This window comes from Rosa rugosa, chromosome 6, assembly GCF_958449725.1.
Source record: "Rosa rugosa chromosome 6, drRosRugo1.1, whole genome shotgun sequence".
NCBI lineage: Eukaryota > Viridiplantae > Streptophyta > Magnoliopsida > Rosales > Rosaceae > Rosa > Rosa rugosa.
This window is the reverse complement of record NC_084825.1, coordinates 44,179,034-44,200,309: the sequence shown is the minus strand read 5'-3', so window position 1 is coordinate 44,200,309 and position 21,276 is coordinate 44,179,034. Positions and strand designations below refer to the sequence as shown.

General features: G+C 38.1%; 2 protein-coding genes across 3 annotated transcripts; both read right to left on the bottom strand.

The window, feature by feature from the left end:
- Positions 1 to 1,100: 1,100 nt before the first annotated feature.
- On the bottom strand, positions 1,101 to 14,217 carry LOC133717616 (uncharacterized). Of its 2 annotated transcripts, XM_062144328.1 has the most exons (10): positions 14,036 to 14,217; positions 13,256 to 13,572; positions 13,106 to 13,173; positions 7,146 to 7,355; positions 6,587 to 6,873; positions 4,710 to 4,821; positions 2,900 to 4,438; positions 2,387 to 2,770; positions 1,848 to 2,264; positions 1,101 to 1,718 (listed from the first exon to the last, which is right to left on the bottom strand). In XM_062144328.1, exons 1-10 carry the CDS (start codon positions 14,071 to 14,073, stop codon positions 1,362 to 1,364), a joined length of 3,729 nt encoding a protein of 1,242 aa, XP_062000312.1. In that variant the 5' UTR covers positions 14,074 to 14,217; the 3' UTR covers positions 1,101 to 1,361. The 2 variants fall into 2 exon arrangements, with proteins under 2 accessions (XP_062000312.1, XP_062000313.1); XM_062144329.1 differs by lacking the exons at positions 13,106 to 13,173; positions 13,256 to 13,572; positions 14,036 to 14,217 and adding an exon at positions 8,368 to 8,503 and having other exon boundaries at positions 7,146 to 7,183.
- Positions 8,428 to 8,964, bottom strand: LOC133717617 (F-box/kelch-repeat protein OR23-like). Its single transcript, XM_062144330.1, has one exon. The coding sequence runs from the start codon at positions 8,962 to 8,964 to the stop codon at positions 8,428 to 8,430; it is 537 nt and encodes a 178-aa protein (XP_062000314.1).
- Positions 14,218 to 21,276: the final 7,059 nt, after the last annotated feature.

Here is a 21,276-nt window from a genome sequence, read left to right as displayed (position 1 = left end):
ATTTCAATCAAAAATCCCAAAACCCACAATCCAAAAAATCAAATTCAATTATTTGCAGCTGAAATCAATTTCAATTTTTCTTTTTTTGATGGGTTTGGGAGAAGACAACAGAGAAGAAGGAAAGAAAAGTCGTGATTAGGTAGATGCATGTGGAAATTTTGGTAGCTATAACAGCAAAAATGGTTTGGTTTGCAAGTGTTTGCTCGGTTTTAAGCCTAGTTCACCAGATAATTGGAATCATGGAGATTATTCGGGTGGATGCACAAGGAAATTTCAATGCTTTATGTTGGAATCCGACGAGTCTGATAGCAAAGGAATCTGAAATTTTGGTAATTCCACTTTCAATGCTTCTTCTCTGTTGTCTTCTCCCAAACCCATCAAAAAAAGAAAAATTGAAATTGATTTCAGCTGCAAATAATTGAATTTGATTTTTTGGATTGTGGGTTTTGGGATTTTTGATTGAAATCGAAGCAGAGAAGATGCTGGAGAAGATCGCGTTGCCGGCGAAGCCATCACTGAGAGGGAATAATTGGGTGGTTGACGCCTCACATTGTGGATTCGATCTGTAATAGCGAATTCCAACATATCTTCTTGTACCAGAGCTTCTGTTAGGAGTAAAGAACCCGAGTTCAATTTTTTCTCCTGATAGAAAACTGAGGTAGGTAGCTGAGTTCTGCTCTCAACTGAGGTAAGACAAAGACCTTTGACTTCGACTTCGAGGTCTGGGGGGCAATGTTTGAACCCAACGGTAGTTATTGGCATACTTTTCTGGTACTGTTCAACGGAGTCAACCGTTTTACTGTTCCTAGGTATGAATATTGGGTCAGGCTTAAATCGTCAGGTACCATTTTGATATTTTTCAAAGTATAGGTATGAAAATTAATAGTCTGAAAAAGTTTAGACACTGTTTAGAAGATTTTCCCTTGAGAATACCTGAAGTTCCAGATTTACCCCTCAAAATTTAACGCCCTTGACGACTTTACTGTTGCTAGGTACAGAAATTAGGTCGGGGCCAAAACTTCAGGTACCATTATGACATTTTTCAAAGTATAGGTATGAAAATTAATAGTCTGGAAAAGTTCAGACACTGTTTGGACGAATTTCCCTTTCATTGAATCCATTCCATACAAATAAACGAAGATCAATTAGCATGAAAAGGATAAGTTGATTCTGCAAATTAATTACATGTACTGAGAACTGCTCATGTTCACCGTTGCTACAGGAGATCTTGTGAGTGTCGTAGTTGGCCTCCTTTCTGAGCGCAAATTGAAAACTGGAAGGAGGATGTTAAGTGGGAAAGAAAGAAAAATGAAAGGGCCGGCAAGACGCTGAGAATAGTAGGCAGCAAGGTGATCGTCTGGCTAGCTGAAACGCGACTTGAATTCAGACACTACTCTCTTCAAATCGTTGGCCATGAGAATGAGCACGAGAGCCTTTTCACTGTCGAATGGTGTTGTGACACTATATTCTGACAAGGGTATGGTAGCATCAGAACACCTTGGTAGCCAATCTATTAGTTTTTCTCCAAAGAATAGTCCTACATTTTGCGCTCTGGAAGTAGGACCATAATAGAGAAGTTCTCCCCTCAGAAGGAACAACATCCTGTCAAGTGGTTTTCCTTGGTCAATGATTTTCTCATATTTACCATACTGCTGGATCTTAAGATGCTGAGAAATTGCTTTCAAAACTTCTTCGTCCATGGTCTTAAGTTTTGGCACCTGTACACATAATTGCGCACACAGGGTTAGAGAAAGTAGAATTAATTGTTTAGAAATATTGAAGTCTTGATTACAATGCATGGCGAGGCTAGCTAGGTAGGAAGTGAACCAGCCAGGAAATTAACTTACTTCTTTTAACAGAGTCATCCCAACAAAAGTCAAAAGATCTGGCTGAGATTCCTTTCGGAATGTGCTGAAGTACGATTCGAATTCAGAAGCTACACTCTTCAATTCCTCCGCAGTGATAGACAGCACAACAGCTTCCCTGTTAGTATAGGCAGTGTAAGTGGACAAGGGGGTTAAGGCAGGAAATAACGGATCTAACACCCAATCTAGGAGTTCTTCTCCAAAAACTTCTCCATGACTACGGATAAGTTCAAAACGGCAATCAGTATCTCTTGTGAATTTTATATATCCCTCAGTGATGAAATTCATGGATTGAAATGGTCGATTCTCTATGCAATGATATACTGCACTCGAATTCTGCTTAAGATGCAGAAAGATAGCTTTAAGCACTTCTTCATCCATACGTTCAAGCTTAGGCACCTGAATTATATATATTGATAAATCGAACATTAAAAGTCTAATAAGCGACATCTTATTATTATACCAGGAGTCTAGGACAGTAGGATGGATAAGACAACATGCTTGTTAGTACAGGGACTTACTTTCTTTAGCATAGTCAACCAGTGAGAGGTAAGTAGATCAAACTGTGGCCTGTATTCACAGCCTATATTCTCCATATCGCTGGCGGTGAGGACAAGGGATCTAGTTCCAAAATTGGAGAAAAGAGACTCAGTTGCTTTGGGTAATACAGCAGGAAAGGAGGTCGATGATGGCCAAACAAGAAGTTCTTCTCCCCATATTTTACCATCGGCATGGAAACCCTTATTTTTGTTGGGATTAGTGTATACAAATCCTTGCACGAAGAGTATCATTTTAAGTGGTTGACCCTCCCGAATAATAGGCACGGTCATATCATACTCCACAGGCTTGAGATGCTCACAAATTGCTTCCAACACTCTTTCATCCAATTTTTCCAGTAATTTCACCTACGATTAGATATCGGAGGTTATTTAAACAAATAGACACTAAATAAGCATTATACTGTCTAACATGCAAATTGGTTGTGAAGATTTAAACTGCAGGGTACAAAAAAATTACAGGTGGAGGGAGTTTACCTTCTTCAGCCTATTTAAAGGCATATGTTGTTCGAGTTTTCTTTGATAAATGGAGAGGAAATTCTCCATATCAACATCCCCATCTTTTTCAAGTTCTACTCGAAACTCCTTCATGATATATGACTTCTCTGTTGTAGGGATGCCATTTTTAATCAGCCACAGATCTACCTTCTGGTCAAATTTTGTAACTCTGATACGCACTTGAAGTGGCACGGGAAGAATAGAGAGGATATTCTTCACATCAACATCCTTGTTTTCTTCAAAATTAACCGCCTTCATGATGTCTGACTTTAAATTCTCAGGCAAGCCATTTTCACTCAGCCACAAATGTACCTTCCGGTCAAATTTTTTAACTCCTCTGATACGCTCTTGAAGTGACACGGGAAGAATAGAGAGGATATTCTCCACATCAACATCCTTGTTTTCTTCAAAATTTACCTGAACCGTCTTCATGATGTCTGGCTTTAAATTCTCAGGCAAGCCATTTTTAGACAACCACATATTTATCTCTTCTTCTTTCTCCCGCATCTTCTGCATCCAACTTTCGATATAAAATCCAAGTTGAGAGGGAAGCATAGTGAGAAGCTTATTCACATCTACAACCCTGTTTTCTTCAAGTTCAGGTTGCACAACTTTTTCCATGATCTCCGACTTGAAACGCATAGGGAGGTAATTTTCGGATAACCACAACTCTATCTTGCGACTTTCCTGTTCCAGGTTCTGCTTATAAACCCAGATATCGCTTCGAATTTTCGGGGAAAGAATAGAGAGGATATTCTTCATATCAACATCCCTATTTTCTTCAAGTTCAGGTTGCACAACTTTTTCCATGATCTCCGACTTGAAACGCATAGGGAGAGCATTTTCGGATAACCACAACTCTATCTCGCGACTTGCATGTTCCAGCTTCTTTTTATAAACCCAGATATCCCATTGAAGTTTCAGGGGAAGAATAGAGAAGATATTCTTCACATCAACATCCTTATTTTCTTCAAGTGCAGGTTGCACAACTTTTTCCATGATCTCCGACTTAAGACGCATAGGGAGGTAATTTACGGATAACCACAACTCTATCTTGCGACTTGCATGTTCCAGGTTCTTCTTATAAACACTGATATCCCTTTGAAGTTTCAGGGGAAGAATAGAGAGGATATTCTTCACATCAACATCCATATTTTCTTCAAGTTCAGGCACAATTTTTTCCATGATCTCCGACTTAAAACGCATAGGGAGAGCATTTTCGGATAACCACGTGTCAATCTCTTCCATCTTCTCCTTATATCTTTTCATGTCCGTTTGAAATCTTGCGGACAGAATAGAGTGGATATCATCCTCATCAACATCCCTGTTTTGGTCAAGTATCACTTGTACTAGAGTTTTCATGATCTTGGATTTAAAATGCATAGGAAGACCATTTTTAGTCAGCCATCGGCCTACCACTGGACCCTGCTTTCGTTCAATTTTCGTCTTCCGTTCTATTGTCATCATCTCTTTAACTTCCCCCTTCCATCTCGTTGCTGTTTCCAACTGCATAATCATCTATATATGGCACAAACAAGTACCTAGGTTCAGGTCACTGTACATATATAAAATGTATCTGATGATTATAATAAGGAAGTTATATTGACACTCCACTTTGCCATATATTTTACTATTTACACTCTGCTTTTATATAAGCGGAACCTATTATTATTTTCTTCAGCTATACTTCCTAATTTTGTTCTATTCGAAAATACATAATAGGTGGGTTAAATGGTGATGCTATATACTCTTGCATTAATAGAGAAGAGATTTTAAAAGTACGACCAACCTGTACATTTCCAATGAGATAAAGAAATAGTAGCAAGCCAGTAATTGAAGTAAAAGCCGCAAACAGGTTTTCCCATGTATTAATACTGGGTTGGAGGTTTGAACCAAGAGAACTGCAAAATTGAAATGAAACAATTTCGGTTATATATGTGTGTGTAGCCCTTCTAATGAGGATCACTAAAATGAGGACTAATTGATGACTTTTGTGTTAGACCAACTTTTCGTTCACATTTATGTAAATAAACTGTTAGATATTTAGATATTTATGTGTAGATCATTTATGCAATTTTTCAACCAAATTGAAAATCATTATGCCATTCATAATCATGATTTATCAGTTATGAACATGAACGGTTCCATGTTTGACAGATTTGGTTCGTCAATTGATTTGATCTAGTTCGGTACCTTAACAATTAGCATACATAAACATCTAACGGTTGATTTGTCATAATGTAATTGAAAAGTGGGTCTCCTAAACTATTGATTAGAAAGTCCTGAACTAGTCCTTATTTTAGTGGTCTTGTTAGAAGAGCAAGATTATATATATAGTCCTTAACTTAGTTTAAGGAACAGATTTCCATATTTTGACCACTTTTCGATCACATATTCACATCTTAACAGTTCAGGTTTTAAGTATATATGAGTAGATCATCTCTGCAAATTGATAATTGTTAAGGCATCCAAAACTGCAATTTACACAAACGAATCGAATCTGTTTAACCTAAACCGTTCGTGTAAATTACAGTGTTGGATGTCTTAATGATCATCAATTCGGCTGAAAATTTGCAATTATATATATATATATATATATATATATATATATATATATATATATATATATGGAGTTATTAGACTGTAAATATAATTTCAAAATGTGAAAAAGTTTTAACTCCAATCTATATGGTTGGAAGGAAACTGAATAGGTAGTAACGTCTCACTTCAAAATCTATTGTACTACGTACCATCATGGAACATATTGAGGGAATAATCCTAAAACTTATAACTACAAAATAAATCAAAGTGTATATACAGTCTAATCAATTTGGAGTTACACAAACACACACACACACATATATATATATATATATATATATATATATATATTTATTGAGCGATCATTTTTTTTTGGTCTTTTCTAGGGATAGAGCATTAGACCAACTTTTCGATCATATTTTGGCATCTTAACCGTTCAGTTTTTGGGTCCTAATATGTAGATCACTTATGCAAATTTTCAGTCAAATTGATTATCGTTAAGGCATTCAAAATGACGACTTAAGATTATAAGTATGAACGGTTCAAGTTTGACAGATTTGATTGGTTCACTTAATGATCTATATATATATATATATATACAGGGCTTCTCAGGTGCGGATATCCGCATCTTTTGCTTAGGTGTGGATTTCCGGTTTTTACCCACTTTTGGATCACACATTTACATCTTAACCGTTCAGTTTTTAGGTCCTAATGTATAGATCATCTCTACAAAATTTCAGCCAAATTGATGATCGTTAAGGCATTCAAAACTGCAATTTACAACAATGAACACGAACGGTTCCGGTTCAACAGATTCGGTTCGTTTGTGTAAATTGCAGTTTTGGATGCCTTAATGATCATCAATTTGGCTTAAAATTTGTAGAGATGATCTATACATTATGACCTAAAAACTGAACGGTTAAGATGTAAATGTGTGATAAAAAAGTGGGTAAAAACCGGAAATCCGTACCTTTTGCTTAGGTACAGATATCCGCACCTAAGCAAGATTTTATATATATATATAAGATACAACTCTGAATTGAGTAAATAAGAAATTCAATGTGTTTCAAAAATTAGTTAAACACACTACAGTACTTCCTAATGTAGGTTGGGCTCTATACTAACCTCAAATTTCGTAGACTCCACCAAAAACAATTTGATAACTTTTGTGAATAATCTGTTGATCCAATTAAATCGGATTGAAGAGCATCGAGAAATATGCCAAAGTCAAAGATCTTTGCATTTGATGGATTTATGGGGCATGAATCATTTAGCAATTTGATATTTCCATTGGTACGATGATCATGACAGTTAAAAGTACTAGTTTTACATCCATCTTCATTTCGACAGGCATATTCCCAGCAACCTATCATTCGCTGAACAGAAAAAAAGTACCACAAGCCTCCAAGAATCTAACAACACCAAAAGACAATAGGTAGTCAATTATTAGACTGCAAATATAATTTCAATAATGTGAAAAAGTCTAACTCCAATCTATATGGTAGGAAGGAAACCGAATAGGTAGTAACGTCTCACTTCAAAATCTATTGTACTACGTATCCTCATGGAACATATTGATGGAATATTCCTAAAACTTATAACTACAAAATAAATCAAAGTGTCCATCCAAAATTGATACTCCATTTTAACATTTATTTGACTTAAAAACAAGAGTAGAACTTACATGACTGACAAAGATGTACATAAGAAAATTGAGTCCACCTGTAATCCATAATCCAAACCTTCCTTTAGGAGAATTTTCGGATTCCTTACATGCGAGATAAATGCGAATGACTCGTGGAACATATTGAAATAGAACAAGAAAGTTCAAGAACTTCCTAGTATTCATTGATCTCGAGCCACTCATTTTTGTAAAGTAAATTAGGATTACTACCTGGTAAAAAAAAAAAAAACAATTTCTTCAGTGAAATCTAACTATATATGGTCTAGCACACTATTGAATGATTTGAATCAATAAATAAAATCATTAGTTGGCCTGGTTCATCTTAATGATCTAGTGGTAGTTACTAGTTTACTGATATATACTAGCTCATTTTGGGTAGTCTCACATGTTCAGTAACTAAATAAGGAAATTATACTCAATAACTCTTAGATTTAGATCCAGTGAAAAAAATTACTTTTAGGTTTGAATTGTTTTAATCTCTATCATTAGATCTAACTTTAAAGGTAGTTTAGCATAATTTTGAGTGTGGGTGTGAAAAGATGACTATATTCTTGCATCATATCTCATAGGTTATGTAAACATAATCATCAATAAATGAGGAATGATACAGTCACAAACAACTAACATAACAATTAACTAATAATAAAATAAAATGTAAACGTGTCTCCTAAAAATGCTCTATAACTTGTCCAAGTTTTGTCTTATTTGTGATATATATAGGGCAAATTACTGGTCACACCTTGTACTTTGGGTGCGTCGACAGTTCAGTCCTAAACATTCTAATTTTAACAAATAACTCTCCAGACATTCAAATTTCACACAATTTGATCCAAAATGACCATTTTACCCCTCACTTCCTTTCTTTTTCTTTTTTTTTTCCTCCCTCTCTTCTCTCTCTGTCTCTGTCTCTCTCTCTTCTCTCACCAACTCGCCTGATCATTCAATCTAACTCCTGACTACTAAATTCCTTAATCCTTCATATACAGAGAATTTCTTCCTAATCTCCTTCATTCATTTTGTAATCCTCATTTCGTTGCAGTTGCACAAAATGCTTACACTCCCATTACAAGGACTTACAACAACATTTCAAACCCAATAAGCCTATTGTTTACAGTAATCTAAAATTCCAACTAAAACTTTACACACGAAACTGAACTTCATCTACATCGAATTCCAAAGACCATAACAAATATATATTTCGGCTAGAGGTTAGCAAAGTTACCTGAATATATCATTCCTATCAAGCATGAACACACCAGGTTGTGCAGGATCAACCTCATTATCAACCTGTCTCCCTCCACATGCCATCACTATTCCGATTCGTCAATTCCATTACCACCGCATTCTGGTAATACTCATCCACCGACACCACCTCCGATATAGTCCTAGCCTGGCCGTACCCGCCCATCACCCAAAACTCCCTCTCCTCCACATCTCCAGCAAAGAACCCCACACACCAGGCCCGAAAGCTCGGCAGCCCTTCCATGGCCACCCACTCGTCTCTACATATATCATACCTTTCCACCGAGGTCATCCTGCTCCCGGCTGCGCTGAACATGGTGTGGCGGGAACCGCCTCCGGCGACGATGATCTGGTCGGAATCCAGAACCTTCGCACACGCGAAGCTCCGGCGCGAGGTTAGCATTGGTGCGTGGTACTCCCAGGTGGTGGTGGTGAAGTCAAACCGGAACACCGCCGACAACTGCGTGGGGCGATCGATTAGGAAGGAGCTCGTGTCGAAGAGAGAGCCGTCAAGGTGGGGCCCGATCGCGACGGAGGTAAAGTTGCAGAGGCTGTAGACGTGGGGGTTACAGGGCATGGGGGGAGGGGGCACCAGGCGAGGTGGCGAGGGTCGAAGAGGTAGGATCCGGAGAGGGCGGGGTCCTAAGGGAAGATGCAGATGAGGTGGGAGAGGCTGCGGTGGGTTTGGCGGGAAGCGAATAGGGTTTTGGAGGAGAGGAAGAGGCGCAGGATTAGGTGGCGACTTCACTGGGATCTACTGGTTTTCAGATCAGGTTGGTTTTCGCTTTGAGGTGAGAGAGAGTGAGTGAGAGAGAAGCAGAAAAATGACCAAAAAAATAAAAAAGAAGAAGTGAGGGGTAAAATAGTTATTTTGGACCAAATTGTGTGAAATTTGAATGTCTGTGGAGTTATTTGTTAAAATTAGAATGTTAGGGACTGAACTGTCGACGCGCCCAAAGTACAAGGAGTGAATAGTAATTTGCTTAGCAATCTGTATATAAAATAAATTGTTGCAAAACTAAATATTGAGAGATAAAAGTGGAGTTGTGGTGTGAATAGTTGTTCCTCAGCATCAACTCTCTCCCTCTCCCTCTCTCTAGCCCCCCCCGGGGGGCTACTCAGCATGATTGTGCTGTATCAGAAACAGCACAATGGCAGACGTTGGTGAAGCTCTGCAGCGGCGACGCCAGATAATTAACTCTGACGTGGAGCCAACTGGCGTAGACGTTTCCGACGACCCCAGCTATATGAAGTGGGGTTTCAGAGAAGTAAGAGACCAAGGCTCTGTCTAATACAGGTGGGTCTTCTTGGATAGATCATTGAGCATCTTCACACTTCCTTCCATGGCTAGATCTGAAAGCTTCTTCTATCTCTTTGCGTTTCTGGGTTTTGGTAAAGTTGTCTGCTTTGATGGTTTCAGAGCTTTTGAGACATCAAGGGAGTGTGGTGCTGAGAATAAAGATTTGGTGGTGGATCTGAACTGTGAAAGCTACTTGGGGAAATAAAAGAAATAGTTCATGCGGCCAACGAATTTGACCCGCCAACTTAGCCAAAGTCACAGGACTTGATTCAATTATTTAACTAAGCGGAGAAGACATGCTTAAGAATAAGAATCTTTAAGATAGGCTAGTTTTAGTAGGAGAGTTTCTCTTGGGACCTCTTAATCTACTCACTACATCTCCTTTATTTTTTAATTATTAAATAACATATATATATATATCCTTATATAAAAAGACTGTTACAGACTATAAATTAATAAGGAAACTTATATTTTTTTTCCTTCTGTAGATATTTACAATAATAGAAACACATTTATAGTATTTCTATTATTCGTTTCCAGTTTAGTTCTCATTTCATACTTCTTATTTTCTTTGTTTATAAAAGCTTGCAAAGAAAAAAAAAATCAAGAGAAAATGCATTCAAAATTACTTGGTGAATTATAGAAAAATAAAATAATGGTGCAAGAGAGAAAAAAAATAGACAAAGGTCTTTCTCATCCATGTAACAAGATCATGAAACAAGGGACATAAAGCAACCATAAATTAATTTTGCAACCTATCTAGAACTTTAGCAACCATAAACCATAAAAACTAAGCTTTGGAAATCCATAACCAAGCATGAAATATTAAGCTTGAAAAAAGTCTAATAATATTGTGTTAATTAGTTACACTATCTTTTTTCAATAATTATCTCAGATTTTTTTTTTGACAATGTCAAGTTACTTGTTTAGTAAATAAATAATTATGGGAGCATTATAACTCATCCTTAATTATGCTCGAAAACATTTCCTTTTATGAGTAAGGTTCAGTTAGGTATTTGAAAGAGGTTTACTTAGCAAATTTTACTTTCTAAAAAGCAAATAGGAGGTGTAAAGAGATGAGATGTCAAATGAGCAAATATAGAGGTCCCAATAGAAAAACTCTTTTAGTAGAGGAGGAGGAGAAAGAGGCTTGTTGACATTTAATTTTTTTTTTTTTTTGGCCCTCTAATTTGGAGAGTAGCTTTTATGGCAGGTGACCGGAGGTGCCGAAGAGGAGAAAAGAGAGAATGATTGGTGGCTCCAAATATGTTGATTTTTGATATCCAAAATTTAAGACAATTTATATTCCGGTGGCTTTATGAGGGAAAAAAAAGTTGGTGGCATGTTGGATAATGTAACATTCAAAAATGACCATATATGTAATTGGCTCAATTTTTTTTTATCAGATAAACAACTTAAAAACTAGTATTTTGTGAGTCGAACTCACAACCTCCTATTTTTGAAGGAGAGACTATGCAACTAGACCAAATGGTACTGGGCCCAATTTTTTATTTTTTATTTTTTGTTACAGTTCCTTTCATAATCAAATATTTCAAAACATTTCAATATTCAAAGATCATTTATTCCAAAATTTTCAACTTTTCTTTTTTAGAAGACATATAATAGATATATAAGCATTTCACAATCTTCTCTTATATACCAGCCTCATACCCCTGCAAGCACGTGTTATATTGATGAACAGTGAAGTTTTCTTGTTAATTACCATGTCTTTAATTTTTTGTTATTTTTCTTTTTATGTTTTTATTTTACTATAATAACCATTTTATATAATTTTATAATGAGTTTTTAATTTTTAAGTTAAAGGGTATTATGGGCACTTCAAATATTGGTGAAGCTTTTTTTTTTACCATTTTAAGAGATCGCTCATTAGACCCATTTTTCGATCACATATTCACATCTTAACTGTTCAGTTTTTAGGTATATATGAGTAGATCATCTCTGCAAATTTTCAGCCAAATTGATAATCATTAAGACATTCATAACTGCGATTTACAATTATGAACATGAACGGTTTAGGTTGGATAGATTTGGTTCTTCCATTAATTTAATCTAGTTCGATACCTTAACGATAATCAATTTGGCTGAAAATTGGCAGAGTAGAGATGCCAAAATACGATCAAAAAGTGGGTCCCGCAATAGATCCCTTAAAATGACCAAAAAAAGAGATCCCTTATTAGAAGAGCCCTATATGTGTGTGTGTGTCTGTGTACGGAGCCGTTCAGAAGAGGACGTCCACACAGACGCAAAAGTGCGGGCGTCCCTCCTCGGGACTCAATCAGGCGGCGATGGTGATGCTGCAATTTTCGGATCCGAACCAGGCCTCGATTAGACCTGTAAATGGATCGGATCGACCTAAATCCAAATCCGTTTACGTAAAAAAAAAATTTGATCCAAACCCGCTCCGTTAACCATGCGGATCGTTGATAGTTCGATCCAAATCGGTATCCGCCGGATTAACGGATACCCGATCCGCTAATCTGACCCGTTATAATTTCAAATATTTTAAAATTTTAAATAGTAATATTAATTTTATATCATGATACCTCATAAGATATTAATAAAATATTAAAACAACATGAAAAGTATCACCAAAAGTAGAATTACATTATCAAAATTCTTAATGCTTTTTGGAATCTTGGGTGATAGACTGTCCCTTAGATTTCTGCAAAAAAATTGTATTAGAAATTCTTCATATTTTATATTTTATATTTTTTAAAAATAATAATATATTAATAAAAAAAATAATATTTTATTATTACAAAAACGGGCCGGATCATTAACGGATCGGATCGACCTAGATCCATATTTGATCCGTTAAATAAACGGGTTAACGGATTCGGATCATTAACGGATCAACGGATCAAAACTTTCGATCCAAACCCGTTCAATAGTCACGGATCTGGAGCGGGTCCGGATCAAAATCCGGTCCATTTACAGGTCTAGCCTCGATGTTGAGCCTCTGCTTGCTGCTGGAGTTGTCGATGAAGAGTTCGAAGTCGACCTCGATGGGCTTCCATGGTTTCAGATGAGCTCGCCTCGCACACCATCGATTCCGATCAGCTGAGCCTTCGCCTTGATGGTGACGCCGTCCGGGATGTCCAGAGGGTTTGTCCAGCAACCGCAGCGCCTAGAACCGCTGCCTGATCGAGGCTGGAGGAGGGACATCCGCACTTTTGCGTTTGTGCGGACGTCCGCTTCTAAGAGGGTGTTGCTCACCAAATTTCAATCTAAAAGCTCAGATCATCACTTTTTTTTTTTCCCTTTCAGTTTAACTTCATTGTATATATTTTCCATAACTAATACTGCACCATTGTTTATTTTTCATGTTAAAATTGATATTTGCAACATTGTTGATATCATGGACAGTTTAGGGTTTAGAGTTTATAGCATCACTAACCTGTGGAATAGGGACAATAGCTAAAATGTCAATTAGGATGTATGACCTCCATATAGCCATAACTGTTACTGCAAAATAAAGATTGTGAAGTTTTACTATATATGAAGGACGAGTGATTAGTAAAAGTGAAATGCTTTGACGAATACCAACCTTTCTCGAGTTTATATATTTGAAAAATGATTTTCACTATATAAACGAGATCCGTGATCGATCGTAAAACCACAGCTGCTATCTTCAAGTTTTTGTCTAGTGCAATGCACTTCATCTCTTGGTTGATTAGAGGAATGTAGAGAAACAAAGGATCCAGTAACACAGCAAAGAGACATGATATTACAAACATGGTATTCCACTTTTCAAGGACTGGCTTAGGATCAAGAATTTCCTCTGTTGTTGGCCATTTTCGACTTGTTTCGTCTACATCTTTCATGACAGATTTTCCTTTTGTTGGTTCTGAATTTGATACTGGACTGCAGAAGGAGATCGGGGGGAAAAAAATCAAATAACCTTATAGAAAATATGAAACGTACATAATATTACGAATATATTAGGTCCTTTTCATATGGGACAATGGTGCAGTTTAAGATAAAATATTGAGTATTTCCAGACACAACTACTATTTATACCCGAAAAATATTAAACTAGTACATTTTAAAGAAATTCTACTTTATTGATAACCAATTAGTATAAGTGAAAGATTTTGAGTTCGACTCAAAGACGACATGTTGTTAGCTAACTGAACTTCAATAATAAATGTTAACAACATAAAGGTCCTAAGCACTTCCTTTTAGATAACCTATGCAGCGCAGGGTAACTGGCCGGCCGGGGAATTCGTCAGTGCTTTAGCCCTACGCTTGGATTTTGAACCGACAATACATGTAAATCATGTTAAATGGGAACAAGAAAACGAAGTTAGAATTAAAAGAAACCAACCTCTCGGGTACTTGTACAGTTATCTCCGAGTTATGCATGGTTTAACTCAGAAACCTTGTTTAATACACTATCCACTGAACTCTATATAAGTAGAACTGAATGCTAGCTAGTTCAAGTAGATATAGCAGGAGAGAGAGCTAGAGAGGAGGGTTTGGACAATGGTAGGACAAAAAACTCGCAGAAATTAGCATTCGTTCACGCCAAATTGATCGGACTGCATTCTAATATATAAAGATCGATGCGGCTACCATTCTCCTTTCTCCCATTGCCTTCCTTTGAATTATACTTTGGTGAATGAGTTACGCTAAGGACAATACTTCACTAACCATAGCTGGTTAGCAAAAGCTAACCTAATCCAATAATAAAAGGACATATGTCCACTCCTTTTAGAATTTTCGTATCTCTTGCCATGTTGGGTGGTCCATTGAAGAACAAATGAGTCTACTTTCAGTCTTGAATTCGATTTATGCTTTGTGACTTCATGTTGGGTGGTTCAATTTTGTTTTGAAATTTGACTTCATGTTTAATGTTGAGGTTTTGGTCGTTGTTATACTTAATAGTAATTTGCAGTAATCTGCCGCATCTTTTCATGTTCTTGTTCAAAATGTTCAATTAATGCAGACATACTGTTTCACTATTATATAGAGTTCTTATGGAATTGCTTGTTTTTACTTCTTCGTTTTGGTTAAGGGTTTGGTTTAGTTTGCTTATAATGGGACAGTAGCCACCAAGGTTCTTCTTTTCTGCTGCTTTCTCAGTACATTGTTGAATTACCAATGTATTTGCCCAAAAACATGGGTGATAGGTAAAACTGTAAAAGTGGTCTAGTAAAGTTATGGTAGTTGGTTTTTGGGTTTGAAATTAATCAGTGAGACTAGCCTTTCAGGAGAAGGGTGGTTATAAATGAAGGAGGAAGATGTCGGGATCCAAAGGAGAAGCCAGTTGGTATTGGAGATGTATCTTAGATGACAATACATTTTGTTTGCAGCTTTCTGGATAAGATCTTCCACGTTATATTGAACTCTCTCCGTTAGGTGCTACAACAGCTTTCAAAAAAAAAAAAAAAAAAAAAATTCTAAGAGGACAGATGTCCTATTATTATTGGATGAGATCAGCCTTTGCTAACCAGCTACAGTTACCGAAGTATTGTCCATCTTATCGGATTTGGACGCCAAACCCTTTGTATATAGATTTGGTGATTGCTTGATAACTCGACATGAGTATATATGCTTCGAATTAAAATAATAATGTTCTTGTAAATCTCCTTCACTTTTGTGTCACAAGTTCAAATGCGAAATATAACTCATATGCACCGTTTAGTTTTACTGAAGTACTTTGTTGGGAGAGATAACAGCTTGTCAACACCACATAACTGTTTCACTAGGATGCCCATTTTCATTTTAAAAGAGAAAAGGCAAATCTACCTACTGTCTCCCTCTACCTTCCACTGAATTATTCTTTGGTGAGTGTATTGTGTACTTTAATGATTGATGCATTTCTTTATGAAAAGAAGACCACCTTATTCAAATGCAGCTATGGCTTTAACTCCTTTTAACATATGTAAGATCTTCTTTTATATATCGTTTCTGTTGCTACGTACCTTGAACGAAGGTGTGGCCATCGTGAGCTTGACGTAGCTGCGTGGCCAAGTTTCGTTGCTTTTCCTTCCATATTCACTTTGTTCACAGTACAGTTTGAATCTAGAAAATGAAAATGTGGCTCATTATTGCATAATCTGAACCTTATTGGGTTACTGCTATAAACATGATTGGTTTTTAAGAGGTCTAGAAAGGGATTTATTTAGAGATGAATTGGAGAAGTACTCCTGAAGAAATAGGGATTTGAGTAAACGAAGAAAATGATGAAGATTTTGATTCACATGCCTGACATCTTGAAATGATCAATTACAACATACTGGAACATGTAAATCTATTCTGCAAATTAATAATACATATAATAATCAGACCTTGCACATGTTCAAGTAGCTAGAGGAGATCTTGTGTGTCCTAATGTCCTTTATTCTAGCGTAAATTGGAACACCGGATGGAGGATGTTAAGTAAGAAAGGAAGAACAATGTAAAGGTTAGATATAAGTTGCAGAGAGAATGCGTAGGCAGCAAGGTAATCGCATAGCTAGCTGAAATGAGACCTGAATATAGACAATAGACTCTCCAAGTCGTTGGCCATGAGAACGAGGAGTTCAACAGGTATGCTATTGGGTGGTGTTCTGACAGTGGACTTTGATATGGGTCTGGCATGAAAGGAGGTAGCCAGGTCGCCAATCTAATAGTTCTTCACCGTAGAATCTTCCTGCTTCTCGCCCCATCTGACCACCATTGTCATCCTTTTCATCAACGTATACAGATCCCCTCACAGAGTCACAGTGAACATCTTTTCAAGTGGCTGATGTTTATATGGTACCTACGAAGTTTTGAGAGATAATTCTACATTCATATATGGTACCTTCGCTCTATACAACTATTAAAGGTAAATGCAGACTGCAAAAAACTACAAATCAGATATATATCCGTTAATGGATACAGGGAGTTTCAGAGCAGGAGATGTTCCTACTCGCAAATAAATATTTAGCAAAGGCTCAAGGCCTTGAGCCTCATGCTTTATAACTTGCAGAACTCCTGTTTAAATTGGTCAGAAAGGTAGTCCCATAGTTTTGGTTCAAATAATACCTGTAGAGGATGATAACCAATCCAAGAGAAAATTATCCTACTACACAGAGGAAAACAGAGAGACTATTCATTATTTGTTGTAGTATATATGAATCATGTTGTATATATGAGTCATAGTATAAATGTCTATATCATGTATACAATAGGTACTTGAGTGTATAGATAAGGTACTTGAGTGTATAATGTAGGTATAGAGACTTGTGTGACAAGCTTTATGCCAAAGGGCAACAAGCATGGCAATTATCATCATCACAGCCACCATGTGGAGCTGCAGCTGTAAATGTAGTTGTTATCAAATTGAGTTACTCTTTGAGCTTTCACACTTCAAATGTATTCCTATAAATACCTCTTTGTATGAGATGAATAAACACACTTGAGTCTCCATTCTCTCTGCAACATTACTCTCTCTCTCTCTCTGTTAATTTATGCTTGTCCTTAAACACGTTATCAGCACGAGATTGCTCTAGATTTAGAATCGAAAATTGACAAGAGAAGAGGAAGTTCATCAAGCAATCGAAGTCATTTTTCCAACCATACAAAAAACCTCCAAATCCTACCACATATCAAAGCCCTTCATCCCAGAAGCCTAGAACCGGCCTCAGAACCACCGGAACCCGTCGGAAAATACCCAAACCGGTCCCCGGAAACACCGACAGCTCTCTGCCCGGTTCGAAGCCTTCCACCCTGACCTCTGCTTCCATACTCCACCAGAAGCTGTAGCCTGATCCAAGATCGCCGGAGCCGAAAATTTGTCACCGGAACCGGCCGATTACTGCCTGAACCGGCAGCCTGAAGGCACTGCACCACCGAACCGCTGCCTGCCTCAGTCAACCCAGCCCAACAGACACGGCCCAACCACAGAAGCCCTAGGCCCAGAAGCGGACAAACCGGCCCAAAAGCAGAAGCAGGCCCACTTTCAGCCCACTGACGTCAGCGCCCAGTCAGCGTCAAAGTGCCACGTCAGCACATTGGTCAACCCTCCTGTCAACGACCGGTCAACACTTTTTCCGGCCACTTTCCGGCGAATTTTCCGGACACTTTTCCGGCGACTTTCGGGACACTTTTCCGACAACTTTTCGGTCATTTCCGACAACACTATTTCAAGGTATTATTTACTAAAAGTTCCCGTTTTTGAGTTTTTACTCCTTTTTCCTCTCTTTCTTTTTCTAGGGAACTTGTAGTAAAAAAGGCGGAATTATAGAAATTCACGCTAAACGAACTAAGAGCGTTCATAATCTATGAACTAAGAGTGCTCATAATATTCGGACTAAGAGCGTCCGCAAGCATCGATTTATGAATTAAAAGCGGAATCGTGGGGATTCACGCTAAACGAACTAAGAGCATTCGTAATCAATGAACTAAGAGTGTTCATAATGTTCGGACTAAGAGCGTCCGCAAACATCATTGTTTTGGTCTAATCCAAATATTCTTGGAAATTAATTTCTTGGTAGCATAGCTCGGAAATCTTATTATTTTAGTTTTCGTGGAAGTTTAAACTCCGAAACTAATATATCTTCTCTTCTTATTTTTCAGGATGTCGAATGAACCTAGACTCGACTTTCCAATACTTAACTCAACAGGCTCGGAATACCATGGCTGGGTAACCGACGTTGAGAACCATCTCACTGCAAAAGGGATATTGCCCATAATCCAGGCACCTGACCAGGTCCTTGTGTTCCAACGAACACCCACAAAGCATGCTCAAGCAATAATCTTGATGCGACGCCACATGGATAAATCTCTCAGATTAGAGTACATGTCGATCAAGGATGCAAGAGATCTATGGGTAGCGCTATAAGAACGCTTTGGAAATATCCAAGATTCCCTCCTGCCTGACTTGAAGGTTCAATGGAACAACATACGCTTCTCCGACTTCAAGTCTGTTGCTGAATACAACTCTGAAGCTCTTCGCCTCAAAGCCATGTTGAGGTTCTGTGAAAAACCTCTCACAGAAGAAGAACTAATTGAGAAGACTCTCTCCACCATCCCCGTCACAGCACTTGTGATATCAAAGCAATATCGCACTGAAGTCAATGCTGGACGAATTACGAAGTTTAACGAACTCATCAATATTATGTCGGTAGCTGAAAAGCACGACAACATCCTTGTAAAGAATTATAATTCAAGGCCCATTGGAACCAAGAGCGTTCGTGAGGCGAATTATAATGCACCCAAAAGAGGACGCATGGAGCGGTACCCTAACATATGGGACAAGAAGGACGAATGGGTCCATATAACCGCCCCAATAAAGAAGGAAACTGCAACTTTAGAGCGGACACACGTGGTGGCAACTCCACACGTGGGAGAGGTGGATACAGTAACAACATGGGCCATGGAAGTAACAATATGGGCCGTGGAGGTCGCACCATGAGACGTGGTAGTAGCAGCAACCCTCCTAGGGAATATCCACAACATGGACAACCTACACCTCAAATGAAGGGAGGCTACCACAATGACAGGTGTCATCGGTGTGGATCAATTGATCATTGGTTCAAGCAATGCCATGCAAGTACCCAACTAGCTGCAAGCTACAAGGAGTATAGGCAATTGAGAGAGCAAGAAACCAATCTTGCTGAAGATGAAGATGGTGAAGATATCACTCTCACCACTGAGGACTTCAAAGCTGCAGATAAAGAGCACGAGGATGCCGCAGACTTCGATTAGAATAGTCCTTTCTATTTTCCAAGAATGGCAAATATGCCTTAGTCAAATGACAATTGTATTAAAACTTTTTCTCATATGGCGCATCCAATGTAGTATGATGTCTAGGAAAGTAATTGAGATCGGGGTACTTAAGCGAGCCTCGCTCCACCAACATCTCTCTACTTTCCTGGTCATATTTCATTGGAGTTACCAAACGGATTGAGTAACTACAATGTCTAAAGTTTGATTTTATTATGGAATAGATTTTGGAAAACTTTGATGTAATCATTGGCTATTTTCCTTATTAATAAAGTGTCGCATTATTATTCAATGTCATGGACATGTGTTAAATTCCGAACTTTATTATTTGAAAGACATAAGAGCCAATAGTTTTCATGTGGAAACACATTGTGAGAATGGACAAGAATTCATTTGCATTACCTCTAATGACTACGGACATAAACGAGTATTAGAGAAACTTATGTGTTACTCTAGTGGGTTGTATGCAACCACTATTCGAGCCATTGAATCAAATCATGTCATAAGAGATGACTTATGGGATTCTGACACATATAGGCTTTGGCAAGACCGTTTGGGATATCCAGGTCGTGATATGATGTTCCATATATTAAAGACTTCACGAACATCCATTCCTCAAAACGAAAAGAAGTACGAACCAAAGATTGGTCCAAAGAGTTACTTCGTTTTGCAAAGCTTGCTTTTTAGCAAAGATAGGATCGAGACCATCCTATGCAAAGGACACTAAATAAAATATACCATTCTTGCAAAGAATCCTAACAAAGAATCCAATGTGATATTTGTGGACCTATTCAACCAACTTGCGGACGTTTAAATATCTCATGATGTTGGTTGACATGCAAACACACTGATCACGTGTTGTGCTATTATCCACTCGTAAAAGCTACGTATGCTATACTCCTAGCACAAATCATATGACAACGGGCTCACCCCCCGTCATCCTTAGGTAAATTGGGTTTGCCTATGCTAGAGAGTTTACATCGAAGACTTTCGATGGTTATTGCAAAGGGACTGATGTTGGACATCACATTCCCATATATACGCCCAAAAGGTCTCGCGGACATAACTACGATGGTAGTTCGGACATTGGTGATGCGCACCAATATCCTTATATCCGCTTGGGGTGATGCAATATCGCATACAATTATGCTAATTTCTCTACGACCTACCGCCACTCAATGTATATATGCGTTACAGCTAGTGACTGGGTACAAATATTTTGTACTTACGCACATTCGAGTGAGCCATTTATGTGCCAAACGCGCTGCCACAGCGCCTATGGTAGGTCCTTACAAATAAGTGAGCAACTTAGTTGGATTTGAGACTCCAACAATTGTCCGCCACTTAATGCCCTTGCAAGGCGATCTCTTTCCCGTTTGATTTACGGATGTCACTTTGATGAGACAGTCTTCCCATCGTTAGGGGGAGATAAGAACACGAATGTTCAGCAGGAACGACAGGAATTGTCGTAGTCTATCCCCACTATGTCTCATCTCGATCCCTATTAAAAGTGACGAGATCACACACATTTGCTGCAAAAAAAAAAAAAAAAATGCCTGCAAAGGAGGACGTCCCTATAAGAGGACGTAGCGCCACCCTACACAGAGGTAGGCAAGGCGCCAACGCCATAGAAAGTGGCACTCTGGTGTTACAGGCCATGGCCCCAGCTAAGATGCGTGGGAAGCCCGTGGATTCGAAGTATACTTTGGCACAATCCTTAGATCATCGACACTCAACAACCGTCTTATGAATATCTTCCAGATTATGGTTATCGTTGGGGGACGCCTCAATGCCAGAACCTATTTCTGAGAATATAGAGCTCTATGAAAATTACACTAGTGTACATAAGACGTGGAATAGAAACTCCATCAT